The following is an 18,884-nucleotide window of genomic DNA, read 5'->3' as shown; positions in this document are numbered from 1 at the left end:
GTGCTTTTTTAAAATGTTATACATTTCTTCCACATCAGCCCTGTAACAGAAGCATCAACTTTTTCGCAACAACAAATTATTTGCAAGAAACAGTATAATTTAGTTTTTTTTTCAGGTGTGAGATATTATGAATAATTTTTTTTTGTTTGAAACTACAAAGAATTGTCTGTTATATCACTTATGACTGACTATTGCGATAGTGAACATTCCTCTAGTATGCACATTTTGAATTTTTTGATTTCTGAAAAACAGCAAGTGTGGATTTATTCACATACATGTTCAATTGCTTTTATAGCTAAGGAGTCACATTTCACAGCAAAGGCACAAACTGCATGTCCAAACTTGAAACCATATTTGACCTTTCTGTCTGTTGAATTCTTCTTTATCTGATATTCCCGGCCCACAATACACATGGTTTTTCCCTTTTTATTATACTATATAATGAATCACTGAAAGAGTTTTAATAATAACTTTTCTTTTGTGGAACTGCCTTTTCTCATCATGTAGAGGCAAGCTCTAAGTTCATAGGACCACATGTACAAGATACATTATTTCCCTTTTACATCTGCAAAAGTACAGAAATGCCAAAGCATCCCATCTGGATCAAAGATTAAGTTACCTGTAAAGACCATAGAAGAACCAATAAATCATACACCCAAGTTCTTTAAGTGTCTCAACTAGTCCAGATTCCAATATTAATAGCCCTGTCAGACTATTTATAGAAAATGTATCCACAGGAACGGTAAGATGCAAAACATTTCTAAATATATCAGGTCAAATGACAATTATGCCATTAGTTAAGTTTGCCAGACAATATTTTGCCAAAGATGGTTTGCCAAAATATATTTTGACAGAAGGACAAGGAAACATCCAAAGCATCTGCATACCAGAGTCTATAAAAGTCTCTTTGGAGTGCTGTGCCCAGTCTTGACAGAAAATTTCAAGGTAAGTGTTTGGCTCCTGTGAACTGCTGGGCAAAACATACACCTTTTTATTCCATTTAACTTCCTATAAGACTTGGATATCCACTTCTGTCATGGACTGACTCGATGAGCTGTAACTTGATTGTAGATTTGAGGGCAGCATGTTTTCCTTCAACTTATATATTAGATCTGGATATCTGTGAAAATGAGTTGTTATGTTTTCAAGCAGAAGTGACCTCTGCCACCAAAATCAATAACAAAATTTGACAACTTTTAAGGAACAAGATGAAATCCAAGATTTGTGGAAGGGAGAACAGGCAATGGTAACATTTATATCTGTCATAATGCAAAATGAATTGTCCATGGCAAGTAATTTTTAGAAAGCCACTATTTGCTATCAGAAAAAAAAAAAATCAGAGACTTTCAGTAGCATATAAAATAAAATAAAATAAAATAAAATAAAATAAAATAAAATAAAATAAAATAAAATAAAATAAAATAAAATAAAATATCAGAGACTCTATTGTGGGAACAGCCAAATTTGCTAGAGTTCACAAAGTTGAAATAGTACTGCTAAACTTCACAACATACTGTATGCTAAACTGCTGTTCTCTTGGTCTCTTAGCTGGATGTCTAAGGATTAATTTTAGTGACCTATATAAGTATTTTCAGCCAAGACTGGGAAGTTTAACTACAAGTTTTGACTTGTTCATACCTACTTTAATATTCGAAAAGATCAAAGAGCAAGAAATATCTTTTCTTTGACATAAAGTGTTCATTCACTGACACAACATATCTTGTAGCCTACAGAGGACCCTGCTGACTGTGGCTCCTGAAGAAGTGCAACAATGTCAGCTCCAGACGCTGACATGGCCGCCTTTGGCGAGGCAGCCCCTTACCTTCGAAAGTCAGAGAAGGAGAGAATTGAAGCCCAGAACAAACCTTTTGATGCCAAGACATCTGTCTTTGTGGTACATGCAAAGGAGTCCTATGTGAAAGGGAAAATCGAGAGTAAGGATGCAGGGAAGGTCACTGTCAAGACTGAAGGTGGAGAGGTGAATAAATGCAAAATTTACAAATAAAATTTAATTCCAACTCTGGGTTCTTAGCTGACATACATGCATCTCTCTCTTCTGTGGCAGACCCTGACGGTGAAGGAAGATCAAATCTTCTCCATGAACCCTCCCAAGTATGACAAAATCGAGGACATGGCCATGATGACCCACCTGCACGAACCCGCTGTGCTGTACAACCTCAAAGAGCGTTACGCAGCCTGGATGATCTACGTAAGTGGCAGCAGCAGCTTCCTTTGGGCAGCCTGAGGAGCTGCTGGGCCAGGCTCAGGGGAAGCCAACGTGCTGTGTCCCTTCCCCACAGACCTACTCGGGTCTCTTCTGCGTCACTGTCAACCCCTACAAGTGGCTGCCGGTGTACAACCCCGAGGTGGTGTTGGCCTACCGAGGCAAGAAGCGCCAGGAGGCCCCTCCACACATCTTCTCCATCTCTGACAACGCCTATCAGTTCATGCTGACTGGTGAGTTTCATGATTTTCTTTAAAATCTCTTAGCTGTAAAGACTCACAAAGGAGAAAAAGTTTTTATGGCAAAGTAGTTCAGTTTAACATTTCTGTAAAGGTGGATGTTCTATCATCACTGTAAATAGGTTTTTTACTGAACATCATCATTTAGGTGAAGTTTATGGAAATCAATGTTAAAATTTCATGTCCAGTGTATTTAAAAGGATATGATTTAACAGTGAATATACTGACAGATTTTCCATTAATGAAGCTTGGACATTCTTTAAAGTTCCTCTTTTACTTAAGTGAAGGGATTGTTCTTTGAATGATCTGCTATGCAGAACTAAAAATCACTAGGGTGAATTTCCGTAAATAACACTGTGTGTAAAAGGGAAGTGCATTCAACATTGGAGCCAATGGTTCCTATGGTAGGTTTACAAAAACTCTGGAAGCAGTCTCAGTTAGAAATTGCAGTGAAGCCTGCTTGTAAAATTGATAACTTTCTTCCTCCATCTCAGAAAAAATTTCTTCTTTTCCATGCATTAATATAAAGGAAAGAAATACCAAAGAAGGGTAGTGACAACTTTTCTAGCATTTTCTAAATATTCAGAACTTTATGAAAGAGCTGATTGGTCAGAAATAACAGTATAATAACATGTATTTTAATTTGTTAAAAGAAATCTTCTTTCCTCTTTTGTCCCCAATTACTGTATTTAATTCTATAGCATTCAGAGCTTTAAGAAGGTTAATTGGAAGTGGATACAATGAAAAAAAAATATTAAATTGCTGTTTGAGTACTGTGTCTTATCAGAGTCGCATTTGTGTAAGTTGTCATATATTTACCCTTGCTGACAACTTCATAAGACACACAGAAACCCTTGGAGTGCAAACCCAGACTCCTCCACTAAGCGTTAGATGCCTAATGGTTTAGTCTATTCAGATTTCCTAGAGATTTTTCAGTTTTTATAATGCAAAGATTTTGTCAATGGAGTCCCAGTGGGAGCATAGGTTAGAAAAGCAACCAGACAAAATTGTGGAAAGCAAACTCAGCTCAAGATATGGAAAAGAGAAATATCAAATCTAATTTTGGAAGTACCAAAATTTGAATACTCTAGAGCATGGCAGACTACTCTGGTAAAGGTTACTACATATTTATGATGTTACTCTGATTTTCTTTAGGCAATAACCAATTGGCCAACAACATCACTATTTAGGAGGCACATAGACAGATCAGGAGTGGTTGTTCCTATGTAATAAAGTTTATGAGAAGCACATTCTCCAGTTCAATTCAGCTTACTAATGGACCATTTAATCAGTAACCCTACAAAATTGATCCTTAGCTGCCATCATTTTCATAAACCAAATGAACAGCGGGACATGAAGGGAATATCCAGAAAAAGAAGTGCATGTGTCCGATACCTGGCATCACCTCAGGGTCAAGACATCAGCTTCCCAGCTGAATCTAAGAACATTAAATATATAAAAGGAAGTAGAGGTGATGGTAGACAGGTTTTTTAATGGAAATAGATGCCTACTGCTAGCACATCTTCTAAAAGTCACAGGAACAATTTTCTCAATGATATTCATGACACATAATAACAATCTCTTCTTCTCTGCCTTGTTCACAGATCGGGAGAACCAGTCCATCCTGATCACGTACGTACACCCCCTGCACGGGTCCCTGCGGGGCTGCCCGGGGCCAGGGGACCTCCTGCCTGACCACGCACCCTCTGCTTCTCCCTTGGCTTTGGCAGCGGAGAATCCGGGGCCGGGAAGACTGTCAACACAAAGCGTGTCATCCAGTACTTTGCAACAATTGCAGCCAGTGGGGACAAGAAGAAGGAGGAGCAGACCTCCGGCAAAATGCAGGTGAGGTCCCAGGGCTAGGAACCTGCAACTCTTCAATTTCCTGATGAGCTAGATCGTGACAAGAAGACTTCTGTTTTAGGGGACACTTGAGGATCAAATCATCAGTGCCAACCCACTGCTGGAGGCCTTTGGAAATGCCAAGACCGTGAGGAATGACAACTCCTCACGCTTTGTGAGTTGTTATTGGGACAACCATCAATACTAGTTTAAATATTCTTGCTGTCCAGATTGGTAAAATAAGTCTTGATTGACTTTCCTGCTGCTTTCAGGGTAAATTCATCAGAATCCACTTTGGTGCCACAGGCAAACTGGCTTCTGCTGACATTGAAACTTGTAAGAGATTCTCCTGGACTGCTCCCATCCCTTCCCAAATTCCCATCTCCATGTATATTCCCACAAGTGTCTGACTCTCTCCAACAATCCTTCCAGATCTTCTGGAGAAGTCCAGAGTCACTTTCCAGCTGAAGGCGGAAAGGAGCTACCACATCTTTTATCAGATCATGTCCAACAAGAAGCCAGAGCTCATTGGTAGGAAAGAGCATTATGACTTTTGGGGGTTGATCACTGAGGAACAGTTCCCTCCCTCACCTGATTGGCAAAAGGAAGCCTAAGCCTTGCCTCTTCCTGCTTTCAGACATGCTGCTCATCACCACCAACCCTTATGATTTCCACTATGTGAGTCAAGGGGAGGTCACTGTCCCCAGCATTGATGACCAGGAGGAGCTGATGGCTACAGATGTAAGTAATACAGCAACAGGGTACCTACTGGGCATGTCTCATCTCTGACCTGCTAAAGACATATTATTGAATTCATTATTTTGACTGCAGAGTGCCATTGACATCCTGGGCTTCAGTGCTGATGAGAAAACAGCCATCTACAAGCTGACAGGGGCTGTCATGCACTATGGGAACCTGAAGTTCAAGCAGAAGCAACGAGAGGAGCAGGCAGAGCCTGATGGCACTGAAGGTATCAGAATATTCAGGGGCTGATTTCTGCCAAGCCCTTCTCTGCCTCCTGAGATTATGTATTAGCCTCCAGAGGCACACTGCAGTTGCCCCAGTCTCCACATCAAACAATGAGAATTTCTTTTTTGCCCTTGGTCCCTCTTACTGCAGCTGTTCTTTCCTAGCCATGGGAAGTTCTATTATTCCAGTATTCTATCCAATGGTGGCTACCCAAACACAAGCTGCCTGAAAGCAGGAGCTTCAATTTCAACACAGGATATCTCTCTCCCTTTCTTGAAAAACTCAAAGCACTAAGACACCCTGATGGGCAATTGTGGTGAAATAACTCCTGCAAACTGTGCTTCCCAGAAATCTCCTCCCCACAGAAAGAGAACATGCCTTGGCTTATGTTTTGCTGAACGCTCTTGTTCTTCTGGGAAATTCCAGGTTCAAGTTCTTTCTATCCAAGCCATGTTTGTTTTTGCTTTCAAAGAAAACCATCAGTAGTGCCCAGAATTTGTATTCCTTCACAGGCCTACTGTATGGGAGGAGATAAATATTCTTCCATTCCTAAAACATGAGCAGCAGGGTTGTTCACATCACCTGGATTCTACAGATTATCCATAAATGCTTTTCTCTCTCCCCACCTCTAGTGGCTGACAAGGCTGCCTACCTAATGGGCCTAAACTCAGCTGAATTTCTCAAGGCCTTGTGTTACCCCCGAGTCAAGGTTGGGAATGAATATGTGACCAAAGGTCAAAACGTGACACAGGTAACATCTGACAGTTGAAAGTGCACAGCTTGAAAGAGTAGGTGGGTGTTTTTCTTTGCCCCTCAGACGTAACTCCAGTCCTGTCTCCTCTGCTCTAGGTGAACAACTCAGTGGGTGCCCTGGCAAAAGCAGTGTTTGAGAAAATGTTCCTGTGGATGGTTATTCGAATCAACCAACAGCTGGACACAAAGCAGCCCAGGCAGTACTTCATTGGTGTCCTGGACATTGCTGGCTTTGAAATCTTTGATGTAAGCAGCAGAGATTTGTCACCATAGTCAAGCGATGGGCAAGGAGGGGTCATGAGCACTCAGAAACACATAGAGGACTAAGGCTCACACAGCTGTGGGCCAAAGGGGTGGATGCTCTTGTAAAGGTAGTGGTCTGAACAAGTTCACAGCAAGTTTCCTGTGCTGTGAATGCAGTGATGATGCAAGGACTTCTGTGTCAGAACCCAAAACCCCCCAGATTATTGATGGAAGGACAGGGAAACTCTTGGGTGGTACACTGAGGAGGTTTCTACTGTCCAGGAGCTCAGAGAACTGACACCATGGAGCGACTGAGCTTACCAGAATTTGCAATTGAGTAGCACAGTGAAAAAGAATTGTAGCTTTTGGCTTGATTTGTGAAGCAATAATTAAAATGTCCTCCAAGGACAGTGAGTGTTAGAGTAGAAGGTCTGCTAAGGAAAGACATGGTGGTACAGTAGGGTTGGGACTGGTGTTTCAACTTGAAACAGCCTTAGGAGAATGGCAGCAAAGGCCTGTGGGTTTTGGCACTCCTTGAGAACCTGTGCACCTTTGCTTGCTTTGGGCAGTTCAACAGCTTTGAGCAGCTGTGCATCAACTTCACCAATGAGAAACTGCAACAGTTCTTCAACCACCACATGTTCGTGCTGGAGCAGGAGGAGTACAAGAAGGAGGGCATTGAATGGGAGTTCATTGACTTTGGCATGGACCTGGCTGCCTGCATTGAGCTCATTGAGAAGGTACCTTTCCCATGCAAGTATATGATGGCTCCTTCCAGTAGACCAGGCAGCTGAACGTCCCCTCCAAAGTGATATTGAATATTTCCATTATAACCTTTCCTTGTCACTTCTTGTGATTTCTCCCAGCCCATGGGCATCTTCTCCATCCTGGAAGAGGAGTGCATGTTCCCCAAGGCAACTGACACCTCTTTCAAGAACAAGCTCTATGACCAGCACCTGGGCAAGTCCAACAACTTCCAGAAGCCCAAGCCTGCCAAAGGCAAGGCTGAGGCCCACTTCTCCCTGGTGCACTACGCTGGAACAGTGGACTACAACATCTCTGGCTGGCTGGAGAAGAACAAGGACCCTCTGAATGAAACTGTCATTGGGCTGTACCAGAAATCATCTGTGAAGACTCTGGCTTTACTCTTTGCTTCTTATGGTGGAGCAGATGCCGGTCAGTTTTGTGGAAATTCTATTTTCAATGTGGGACAAAGTTTTCTGGCAATTAAAGCTGCAAATACTAAAAATATAAAGTGGCTTTGTGTTCTGTAGTATCCATTATATATTGTCCATATTATTAAACTTTCTTTTCTTTTCTTTGATTTTCAGATGCTGGTGGTGGTGGCAAGAAGGGAGGCAAGAAGAAGGGTTCTTCTTTCCAGACTGTCTCAGCTCTTTTCAGGGTAATTAGAGTATTCATTTTCTCCTTGAAGTTGGGAAGCATTTTTATTCTGAATCTGAAAGTTCTGTTTCCATTTTGGATATAACTCTTGTCATCCTTTAAAATCCTTTCCTTTCCATCCTTGGAACTTACAGTCTATTCCTTTCATAATGCCCATGCCCTTTTTTGAATATTCCACAAAAGTATCAGACGAGTTAAGTTCACCTACTTATGTGGGAGTGAGTAAACTTATCAGCTAACTTCCTTAAAATCCTCTCCATAGCATTCAGATATATTTCCTCGACTTGTTTTATGTCTCTAGGCAGATTTTCAGTACTGACTTCCAGTAAAATTTGAAAATAATAGATCAAACATAAAAAGCAAAAGAAATTACCCCAAGATGATAGGATTTTAAGACCATGACTTGATTTCTGTGTGGAAAAAGAGTGAAGGTTAAATTATATCAAATTGATGACTTGCAAGGTCAGTTTTCATTTATGTCTTTAAAGTTTGAGACTGAATTACTATTAAAATGGTCATTTTATATGGACTATAAAATTATCCCCTCCACTTAGAAACAACTTACTTAGCTGACAAATCAGATGCTAGTCATGCTTGATGAAGAGTACATCCTTTATTTAAGATCCCCCCCAACAATATGCCACAAGAATTATGAGCTCAAAGGAAATATGTGAGATGATAGCCCTGTATTTGGATGAGGAGGTCAAAGAAAAGTAATACTTACTGTTATTGTATAAAAGAACTTCAAAATCAAAATTAGGGAGCCTTCAGCTTCTAATTTTCCTTTTGAGAGTCCTGCAAGTTTTTTTACAGAAGATAGGTCTTCATCCTGAAACACCAATTTGATACATTTACAGTTAAGATTCCAGTGCTTACACTTAGTAATGTAAACTTCATTTCATGATCTCACAGGAGAATTTAAACAAGCTGATGGCTAACCTGAGAAGCACTCACCCCCATTTTGTACGGTGCATCATCCCAAATGAAACTAAAACACCTGGTAAGGCAAGCCAAGAAGAGGAAAGCTTGAGCAGCAGCTGCTCTTCTCCTGAGTGTCAAACAGCAGGGGAGTCACTAATGGTGGTATTTTCCAGGGGCCATGGAGCACGAGCTGGTGCTGCACCAGCTGCGCTGTAACGGCGTGCTGGAAGGGATCAGGATTTGCAGGAAAGGGTTCCCCAGTAGAGTCCTCTATGCTGACTTCAAGCAGAGGTAAGAGCTCTGCATCCCTCTGCCAATTCAGACCAAGCTGAAGAGCCTGATTGTTATAATATACTTTGAACTTTTTATTTTAAATGGTACTGATCATTAATATAGATTTTTCACCATCGGTTTATGATGATGTGGCTGTTCTGAGATAAGGATTGTTCTGTTCTTAGAATTACTATTTAAAAAATTTCCCGTATCCTGTCCTGAGAGGATGAACCATCTCCAGGCATGAGATTGGTTCAGTGGTACAGTCTGAAATGTTCTGGTGGTGGTTAAATGACTGTGGTTTCTTCATGTTTTGTTTCCTTTTGCAGATATAGAGTACTTAATGCCAGTGCTATCCCAGAGGGACAGTTCATGGACAACAAGAAAGCTTCAGAGAAGCTCCTTGGGTCCATTGATGTAGACCATACCCAGTACAAATTTGGTCACACCAAGGTAAAAACAAACCTGTGTTAAAAGTTTGTCAAAAGAATTAAGAGTGGGCTCTGTCAGGGGATCAGGCACAGCACAAAAACATAACAGAGCTTCCAGACTGGGGGCTGCTATCAGCAAATGCTCAATCTCACAGTACTCAATGAAGGCAAGTCAGGATGACCCAGGAATGGTAGTCAGACCCAACCAAGAGTCCACACCATTAGTCAAGTTTGTTACAGTAAGGATGGCCTAAGTTGAAGCCATAAAACCTTGGTTTTCAAGATCTGTCAGGGTCAGATATAGATAGGCTAAAAAGGCAAGGCCCTAGCCATTAATTAATGGACCTATACTATACACAGCAGTGAGACTGGTCTAACATCAAGCCATGAATTAAGTTAATAGGCCAGGGCAGAGCTCACCGGTGTCCATGACCAGGCACAGGTGTGGCTGAGGCTGCGGCTGAACTGGAAATCAGGACTCATGACACATAGCTGAGACAACGACTGAATGCGTAGGGCTGAGATTATGGGAAGTCATGAGACTTTGGACAGAGGACTTGAGAGAGGGCCCAAGGTGATACTGCTCATGGCCATTAAAGTCTTTCAGCAATGTGAATGTCTCTGTGGTTCTGTTCTGTCGTACATCACAATGACATGGTGCAACATTTCCTTCCTCAAGGTGTTCTTCAAAGCTGGGTTGCTGGGACTCCTGGAAGAGATGCGAGATGACAAGCTGGCAGAAATCATCACTCGCACACAAGCCAGGTGCAGGGGCTTCCTGATGAGAGTGGAGTATAAGAGAATGGTGGAGAGGAGGTAGATATTTCTCATATTTACTTGATTTTCATGGAACTTTACTGATGAAGTTCAAATTAGTCACACCAAATCATATAATAACTGCGAGAACTTAATTTCAGGGAGTCCATCTTCTGCATCCAGTACAACGTTCGTTCATTCATGAATGTCAAACACTGGCCATGGATGAAGCTGTTCTTCAAGATCAAGCCCTTGCTGAAGAGTGCAGAATCCGAGAAGGAAATGGCCAACATGAAGGAAGAATTTGAGAAAACCAAGGAGGAGCTTGCAAAGTCTGAGGCAAAGCGGAAGGAGCTGGAAGAGAAAATGGTGGCCTTGGTGCAGGAGAAAAATGACCTGCAGCTCCAAGTGCAGGCAGTGAGTATCACTGTTCATTTTTCCCTGGAAGAAGAATGATATACTGTCAGAATGCCTCTTGTCCTGCACAGAGACTCACAGGAATTAATGGGTGGTAGAAAACAGTCTAAATCACTCTGAGGCACTCTAATATTGAGTAAACAGGCCCTGGCAGGGGCATAGTGAGAATCCTGGAAGGCTCACATGGCACTCACCACATTGCTGTTGTCTGAGGAAGAGCCATGTAATGCCACCCAATGTGTATTGAACAGCAGAGAACTTGGAGCTGGAAGGGAAACATCTCAACTTTCAAAGCACTGCTTCTGTCTAACACAGTAAAGGCAAACCTGAGAGAGGTCAACTTGTCCTACTTACAGCTATACAAGAAAGCCTTGATTATTTCCAGAAGCATTGATATTTCCCATTCAAACTCAAAGAGCACAAGGGAGTTCCTTAACACCCAATGAAACGACCAGCTAGCTACCACAGAACATCCCAAACATGGCCTGGAAAGAAGCCACAGAGGTAGCTGACAGGCCAGAGCTCTATTGGCCATGCAGTCTGTAAAAAAATGATACATTTCCTTCTCAAAAAAGGATTCTCAAATTTTGAAAAGCCTCTAAATAACACATATTTTAAGTCTTTGTTGAGACAACTAAAAAGAAAAAGTGAGTAGATACAGTTTCCATGAGAAAAAAAGCATATTCCAAGCCCTTGCTCAGGATGAAAATAGAAATTGAATTAGAATGTTCTGTTCTGCATTAGTCCTTGTGCTATGAGGCATTCTCATAGATAAGTGTCCCAGGAGACAAATTTATGAGGCACAAAAACTTTGGAATAAATATTAATTCCAAATTACAAGGCTTCCCAGTAGACACCACTCAAGATCCTACTGTTGCTGGACTTGAAGGTCCAGTTCAACTGCTACTTTTAAACCCACCTATTCTGTGATTAAAAAAGGTGGAGCAGAGAAACTTCAAAACCCACAAAATTCTGTCTCCCTACCAGGAAGCAGATAGCTTGGCTGATGCTGAGGAAAGATGTGACCAGCTCATCAAAACCAAAATACAGCTGGAAGCCAAAATCAAGGAGGTGACTGAAAGGGCTGAGGATGAAGAGGAAATTAATGCTGAGCTGACAGCCAAGAAGAGGAAACTGGAGGATGAATGTTCAGAGCTGAAGAAAGATATTGATGACCTTGAGCTAACACTGGCCAAGGTGGAGAAGGAAAAACATGCCACCGAAAACAAGGTATGAGGTAGAACCTGCCACTTGCACTCTGGAAAAGAATTCTCTTGTTATAAAGATTTTAAGCACTATTTTCTCTCTGTGCTTGCTCCTTTGTTCATGAAGGTGAAAAACCTGACTGAGGAGATGGCAGCCTTGGACGAGACCATCGCCAAGCTGACAAAAGAGAAGAAAGCCCTCCAAGAGGCCCATCAGCAGACCCTGGATGACCTGCAGGTAGAGGAAGACAAAGTCAATACTCTGACCAAAGCCAAGACCAAGCTGGAACAGCAAGTGGACGATGTAAGCACACAGACATGGAGCAGGAACAGGACAGGTATGGAGCCTGGCCTGGCTGGCAGAGCCCTGATGGTCTTGTTGTGTTTAGCTGGAAGGGTCCCTGGAGCAAGAGAAGAAACTGCGCATGGACCTGGAGAGAGCTAAGAGGAAACTGGAAGGAGACCTGAAGCTGGCCCAGGACAGCATCATGGATTTGGAGAATGATAAGCAGCAGCTGGATGAGAAGCTGAAGAAGTAAGTGTGGCTCTGGGCCACCTGAGTGCTGGGCTGCAGCACTTGTCTTTTTTTCTTTGAACTCTAACGTGGTTCACTTTGCCCAAAGGAAAGACTTTGAAATCAGCCAGATCCAGAGCAAGATCGAGGATGAACAAGCCCTGGGCATGCAGCTTCAGAAGAAAATCAAGGAGTTGCAGGCAAGTCTCTGTTCCCTCCCCTCCCATGCTCAGGCTCAGCTCAGGCATGAGGAGGGCACGGGTGTGAAGGGTCCCTGGTGTTTTGCAGGCCCGCATTGAGGAGCTGGAGGAGGAAATTGAGGCCGAGCGAACCTCTCGTGCTAAAGCAGAGAAGCATCGGGCTGACCTGTCCAGGGAGCTGGAGGAGATCAGTGAGCGCCTGGAAGAGGCAGGAGGGGCCACAGCAGCTCAGGTTGAGATGAACAAGAAGCGTGAGGCAGAATTCCAGAAGATGCGGCGTGACCTGGAAGAGGCCACGCTGCAGCACGAAGCCACGGCTGCCGCCCTGCGCAAGAAGCACGCGGACAGCACAGCTGAGCTGGGGGAGCAGATCGACAATCTGCAACGCGTGAAGCAGAAGCTGGAGAAGGAGAAAAGCGAGCTGAAGATGGAGATTGATGACTTGGCCAGCAACATGGAGTCTGTCTCCAAAGCCAAGGTATGGAGTTGCTGGAGAAAATGCTCAGCAGAACAAAGTGGGGCACAAAAGCTGCCTCTTCCAGACACACTCCCAGAAACAAAATCCCCACTGTGACAATGGGGCAGAATGCAGTCCATCATGTCTTTCCCTTCCCGTATTTCCTCTCTAGGCCAACCTGGAGAAGATGTGCCGCACACTGGAAGATCAGCTGAGTGAGCTTAAAACCAAGGAGGAGCAGAATCAGCGCATGATCAACGACCTCAATACGCAAAGAGCTCGTCTGCAGACAGAGTCAGGTGAGATGTCCTCCTACCCACAGTTCAACGACAGGACCTGCATGCCCTGAGCAAGCCAGAGGGCACAAGATGACAGCTGGTATAAACGCTCCAGGCCATTCCTGGTTATGTGGTTTTACAGGCAGAAGGTGTCATAGGAGGACCAGTCTGCTTCCTTTTGTCCCTTTCCCTTCCCAGGTGAATACTCTCGCCAGGTGGAGGAGAAAGATGCTCTGATTTCTCAGCTGTCTAGGGGCAAGCAAGGATTTACCCAACAGATTGAGGAACTCAAGAGACATCTAGAGGAAGAGATCAAGGTCTGGAAGTACCCTATTTTCCACAGCCTGCATCATTCCCAAAATCTGCAGAATCCTGTCTGACACTGGACTGCTTCAATGTTCCTTCCTTAAAAACACACAGGAGTGGAGGGAATAACACTAATGCACAAGCCCCTCTTCTTCCACTACAGAGGGAAGGAAGCAGGGTACTTTAGGTGCTGGAGGAAGTCATCCACATGGGCTTCTTCCATGAGATTCTGATTAACCTTTCTAAGGCACAATTCAGCCACACATTAACACAAACAACAGATTACTGTCCCCAGAGGAGCTGTCACTAATGTGTCCTGATGCTCAGAATGCGTCAATGAGGGCTTCACCAGCTCCAAGCTCTACATTTGCCCAGTTAGAGCTGCAGTCCATTTTCACTGTCAAGTTCACCGTCAAGAGGCATTTCGAGATAAGTATTCAGGTTACTAAACCCAATGTCCCCACAGGCCAAGAATGCCCTGGCCCACGCCCTGCAGTCCGCTCGCCACGACTGTGACTTGCTCCGCGAACAATATGAGGAGGAGCAGGAGGCCAAGGGGGAGCTGCAGCGAGCCCTGTCCAAGGCCAATGGGGAAGTGGCCCAGTGGAGAACCAAATATGAGACTGACGCGATTCAGCGCACGGAGGAGCTCGAGGAGGCCAAGTACGTGGGGAGGGCAGGATGGCCAATGGTGGGATTAAACTGGTCAAGGGAAATTGGAATCTCTGAGAGTGGGTTAAGACAAGAATGAGATAGAATATACTGTTCGTGTAAAAAACAGGGGAGAGATGGAGGGAGAGAATAAGTGTAGATTGGAAAAGAAAGCAGGCTTTACGTGTGCGAAGACATGCCTAAGCCTCCATAGTGATAGGACACAGCAAAGTATAGATCCTTTTTTATCTGTCAAAAGTTCTTGGCTCAAAACCCCCCAAAGTGATAAACCTGCCCACTTATGATGCTGTAGAACTGATGCCCTTCTAAACTCTTACATGCAACTGTACTTCCCTCATCCCAGGAAGAAGCTGGCTCAGCGTCTGCAGGATGCAGAGGAACATGTTGAGGCTGTCAATGCCAAATGTGCCTCCCTGGAAAAAACAAAGCAGAGGCTGCAGAATGAAGTGGAGGACCTGATGATTGATGTGGAGAGATCCAATGCTGCCTGCGCTGCTCTGGATAAGAAGCAGAAGAACTTTGACAAGGTCTTTTGGTCTCCAGAACCAGCACTCCTGGTCGGAGCATGGCCCCATGATGGCCACAGCCCGACTCACACCCTGTTTCTCTCCAGATCCTGGCAGAATGGAAGCAGAAGTATGAGGAAACGCAGGCTGAGCTGGAGGCCTCGCAGAAGGAGTCGCGCTCTCTCAGCACGGAGCTGTTCAAGATGAAGAATGCCTATGAGGAGTCCTTGGACCACCTGGAAACAATGAAGCGGGAGAACAAGAACTTGCAGCGTAAGTCCCTGGCCCTCTGCTCCTCGCTGGCCTTGCTCACTATCAGCCATTATCACCATTCCTCATGGGTCTGTGCCTGCAGGTCTGCAGAGATGCCTGTCCCCTTGGTGGACAGGACCCTTCCCATTCTGCTCTGTGCCTGACCATGCCATTGGTCTTTGTTCCCACAGAGGAGATTTCTGACCTGACGGAGCAGATTGCGGAGGGAGGGAAGGCAATTCATGAGCTGGAGAAAGTCAAGAAGCAGATTGAGCAGGAGAAATCTGAACTGCAAGCCTCCCTGGAGGAAGCTGAGGTACATACAATGTTGATAAATGGAATCCCTACTAAAAGTATGGGTGTAATCCTCTGAAGAGACTTCAGGAAATAAGCCCAGCTTTCATGTGGAAATGCAAAACAGATTAACTAGAAAGTAAGACACTCTTCTTGCTGAATTGTGCAGGCCTCCCTGGAACATGAGGAGGGAAAGATCCTGCGCCTGCAGCTTGAACTCAACCAAGTCAAGTCTGAGATCGACAGGAAAATAGCAGAGAAGGATGAGGAGATTGACCAGCTGAAGAGAAACCACCTGCGAGTTGTGGACTCCATGCAGAGCACTCTGGATGCTGAGATCAGGAGCAGGAATGAAGCCCTGAGGCTGAAGAAGAAGATGGAGGGAGATCTGAATGAAATGGAGATCCAGCTGAGCCATGCCAATCGTGTGGCTGCAGAGGCACAGAAGAATCTGAGAAACACCCAGGCAGTGCTCAAGGTCTGTTCAGAAGAGCTACAGAAAGACAAATGAGATCCTTGACATTTTCTCCACAGAACTGACGCCTGGTAATTTCTCTTGTGTCTCTTTCCAGGACACTCAGCTGCACCTGGATGATGCTCTCAGGACACAGGATGACCTGAAGGAGCAGGTGGCCATGGTGGAGCGCAGGGCAAACCTGCTGCAGGCTGAAGTTGAGGAGCTCCGGGCAGCCCTGGAGCAGACAGAGAGATCAAGAAAACTGGCTGAGCAGGAGCTTCTGGATGCCACTGAACGTGCACAGCTCCTCCATACCCAGGTCAGGCCCTGCTAGAAATTATTCCCATTCACAAATGATAACAAAAATTAAATTCTTATGCATCTTGTAAGTGATTTCTGTTTAAATATTTGAAGAAGTGTGCTGTAATATGTTCCAGCGAGCCCTCCCATTCCTGGTTTACTGCTCTGGTGCTAAAGAAGTCTTTTGCACTAAAGATTTTCCTAAACTCTATCCATGTTTTCAGGCCTTAATGTGGAGGCATTTGGTCTGACAGTTGGAATCCTGTCTTTCCTGTTGCACAGAACACCAGCTTGATCAACACCAAGAAGAAGCTGGAAACAGACATTTCCCAGATCCAGAGTGAAATGGAGGATACCATCCAGGAAGCCCGCAATGCTGAGGAGAAGGCCAAGAAGGCCATCACAGATGTGAGTTGCGCACTCCTGGCATTGCTGATGGGGAATGTACTCTCCCAAAATATCTCCAGTCCTAAAATGGCTTTGACCCTTTGCTCTGATCAGGCGGCCATGATGGCAGAAGAGCTGAAGAAGGAGCAGGACACCAGTGCCCACCTGGAGAGGATGAAGAAGAACCTGGACCAGACGGTGAAGGACCTGCAGCACCGTCTGGAGGAGGCTGAGCAATTGGCACTGAAGGGAGGGAAGAAGCAACTTCAGAAGCTGGAGGCCAGGGTGTGTAGGGCTGGGGTTGTGTGTGAGTGAGACACTCAATGTCTTGCAGAGACATTGTCAGGGAAGCTGCAGGGCTGGGCTTGTCCTTGCAGGTGCGGGAGCTGGAAGGGGAGGTTGATGCTGAGCAGAAGCGCAGCGCTGAAGCCGTGAAGGGTGTGCGCAAGTACGAGCGGAGGGTGAAGGAACTGACCTACCAGGTAAGGCAGGAGGAGACTGCTCTGGCACCGTTGGCTCACAGCCAGGCACATTTTACACACACCATCCCCAAGGGGAATTGTTCACCTTGTGTGATGCAGAAGCAAGAATTGACTCTCTTTCCTGTTCATCATCCACTCTAGTCTGAGGAAGACAGGAAGAATGTCCTCAGGCTGCAGGATCTGGTTGACAAGCTGCAAATGAAAGTGAAATCCTACAAGAGACAGGCTGAGGAAGCTGTAAGTATTGCTTGGAGAAAGGGCAAAGGCCACATTCCCTTGGGGCAGGACACACACTTAATGAGGCTGAATACCAGGAGAGGGTTATGAAAGAAATTTCCGAGACACAACTATCTTGGCCGCGCTGTTTTGCTATTTTGTCATGAGGCCCTGGTGAGCTCTGGGCACCCTGTGGTCAGGGACATTCTTTAAGGGAAGTTGTGCAGCCTGTTCCACACAGGAGGCCTGAGTAAACAAACCCAGGGGCCACACCCACTGATGACAGGTTCCTGAATCTCTGCCAATAATCAGCAGCAGAGGGCTTCAGGGTCTTCCTAACCCAGTAAGTCACACTGACTATTGGGCAGGATCTAGTGGGAGGGAAAGTACAGAAATGATAAATCCAAGGGGTGAAATTGCTCCTCACTTGTGACACAGTCCTGGTGAATCTTGTCCCAGTAGGGTCCTGAAAAGGGGAGGATGAGGAGCTCTGTTTGAGGCTGATGTGTGAGCAGTGGTGGGAGCAGGATGCAGATTTGCAAGGCTGACTTGCAGCAGGAGTGAAACCCCTGCCCTGGGCTCCTCACCACTGACTCCCTTTCCCCACACAGGAGGAGCTGTCCAATGTCAACCTCTCCAAGTTCCGCAAGATCCAGCACGAGCTGGAGGAAGCCGAGGAGCGGGCTGACATTGCAGAGTCCCAGGTCAACAAGCTCCGGGTGAAGAGCCGGGACATGCATGGCAAGAAAATAGAAGAGGAAGAATGAGAATGTCATGAGGCAGCAAAGTGACCTGAGGGCTGCGCAAAATGTGAACCCTCTGTCACTGTCTTCCAGATTTCATAGTTGGAACCATCTAAATACATAGGGAATAAAGAGTAGATTCATTTGCATTCACATAACGAGCCGTAGTTTTCATTTATTTTTCTTTTTTACAGATGAGGTCTGTATCACCATTAGTCTTTGGACACTGCTTTGTCTTGTAAAACCTTTGTGTAGCGTTGTGGTGGTACAGCTTTTTATCATCTAATATCCAAATGATTATTCCTTCTAGAACACTTTAGCCAATGATTAAAGAAACCTTCTCACTCACAAAAGTAAGCCTGAAAGACAGAGAGTGAAAGAGAAAACTTATTTGTCCTGTTGCCTATGTTGGTCAAGCTGCTGTTAGAGTAAGTCAGAATGTGTTGAACAGGAAGAACACATTTTCAATGAAATGATGTTATTTCAGGCACTAAGGACAAAGAATAATTCATTAGAAATGTACATTAGAAGACTTCCATGACACTCAGCCAATAGTGCCATTAAATAGTAAACCAAATTTGATACTGTTAATTCATAAAACTGTACAGACAGGGAAACAAAATGCAGTGTCATTTGTGAAGAGATGGACTCCGGGCTGACAATCCCCTGTCAGGGGGGAGTTCTCCTGCATGTTCTGCGATAGTGTGTGAAAATACCAGCCCATTTCTCAGCACTGGTAGCAGAGGAGAAAATAAGAAGAAACGAGGTCAAGGAGACCAGTTACACCCAGAGATTTAAGAAGATAAGTTTTCGAAGACAACCTTGTATAGAAGGAAAAGGGCAAACTGCACTTCTGTAAGGAGATGCACCATTTATTGGAAACATGTATAAAATGCCTTCCCCATCTCAGGAGACAGTCATACAGGTTTGAATCCTGCAGGTGGACCTAAAATCTTGGGATGCACACATGGAGGTATGTGAAATAGTACAAACAAGTCCCATCAGAGAGATCAGCTTCAGGCTGGAGGCCCAAGGCAATGTTGGGGAGCGGGCAGGATGGTGAGCACCCCAACAGCTTTGTGGACGTCGAGATGAGGAGTAAGGGATTGCAAGGCAACTGCCTGTCTGCTCCCCCACAGAGCA

At 44.7% G+C, this 18,884-nt stretch overlaps 1 protein-coding gene across 1 annotated transcript; it reads left to right on the top strand.

The window, feature by feature from the left end:
- Positions 1 to 1,726: 1,726 nt before the first annotated feature.
- LOC136299136 (myosin heavy chain, skeletal muscle, adult) lies at positions 1,727 to 17,899 on the top strand. The gene is made up of 38 exons (XM_066200484.1): positions 1,727 to 1,978; positions 2,066 to 2,209; positions 2,301 to 2,457; positions 4,068 to 4,095; positions 4,194 to 4,308; positions 4,388 to 4,480; positions 4,578 to 4,641; positions 4,738 to 4,836; positions 4,943 to 5,046; positions 5,137 to 5,275; positions 5,907 to 6,025; positions 6,124 to 6,273; positions 6,840 to 7,010; positions 7,137 to 7,446; positions 7,602 to 7,675; positions 8,587 to 8,674; positions 8,769 to 8,886; positions 9,198 to 9,321; positions 9,979 to 10,115; positions 10,217 to 10,472; positions 11,460 to 11,702; positions 11,805 to 11,981; positions 12,067 to 12,212; positions 12,301 to 12,391; positions 12,480 to 12,869; positions 13,021 to 13,147; positions 13,325 to 13,443; positions 13,899 to 14,095; positions 14,448 to 14,631; positions 14,718 to 14,883; positions 15,054 to 15,178; positions 15,326 to 15,634; positions 15,729 to 15,932; positions 16,196 to 16,321; positions 16,415 to 16,585; positions 16,678 to 16,782; positions 16,924 to 17,019; positions 17,610 to 17,899. Exons 1-38 carry the CDS (start codon positions 1,772 to 1,774, stop codon positions 17,763 to 17,765), a joined length of 5,829 nt encoding a protein of 1,942 aa, XP_066056581.1. The 5' UTR covers positions 1,727 to 1,771; the 3' UTR covers positions 17,766 to 17,899.
- The last annotated feature ends 985 nt before the right edge of the window (positions 17,900 to 18,884 follow it).

The sequence above is a fragment of the Chamaea fasciata genome, unplaced genomic scaffold (assembly GCF_029207755.1).
Source record: "Chamaea fasciata isolate MVZ Bird 193981 ecotype frontalis unplaced genomic scaffold, bChaFas1.0.hap1 SCAF_19, whole genome shotgun sequence".
NCBI lineage: Eukaryota > Metazoa > Chordata > Aves > Passeriformes > Sylviidae > Chamaea > Chamaea fasciata.
This window is presented reverse-complemented; position numbering and strand designations above follow the sequence as displayed.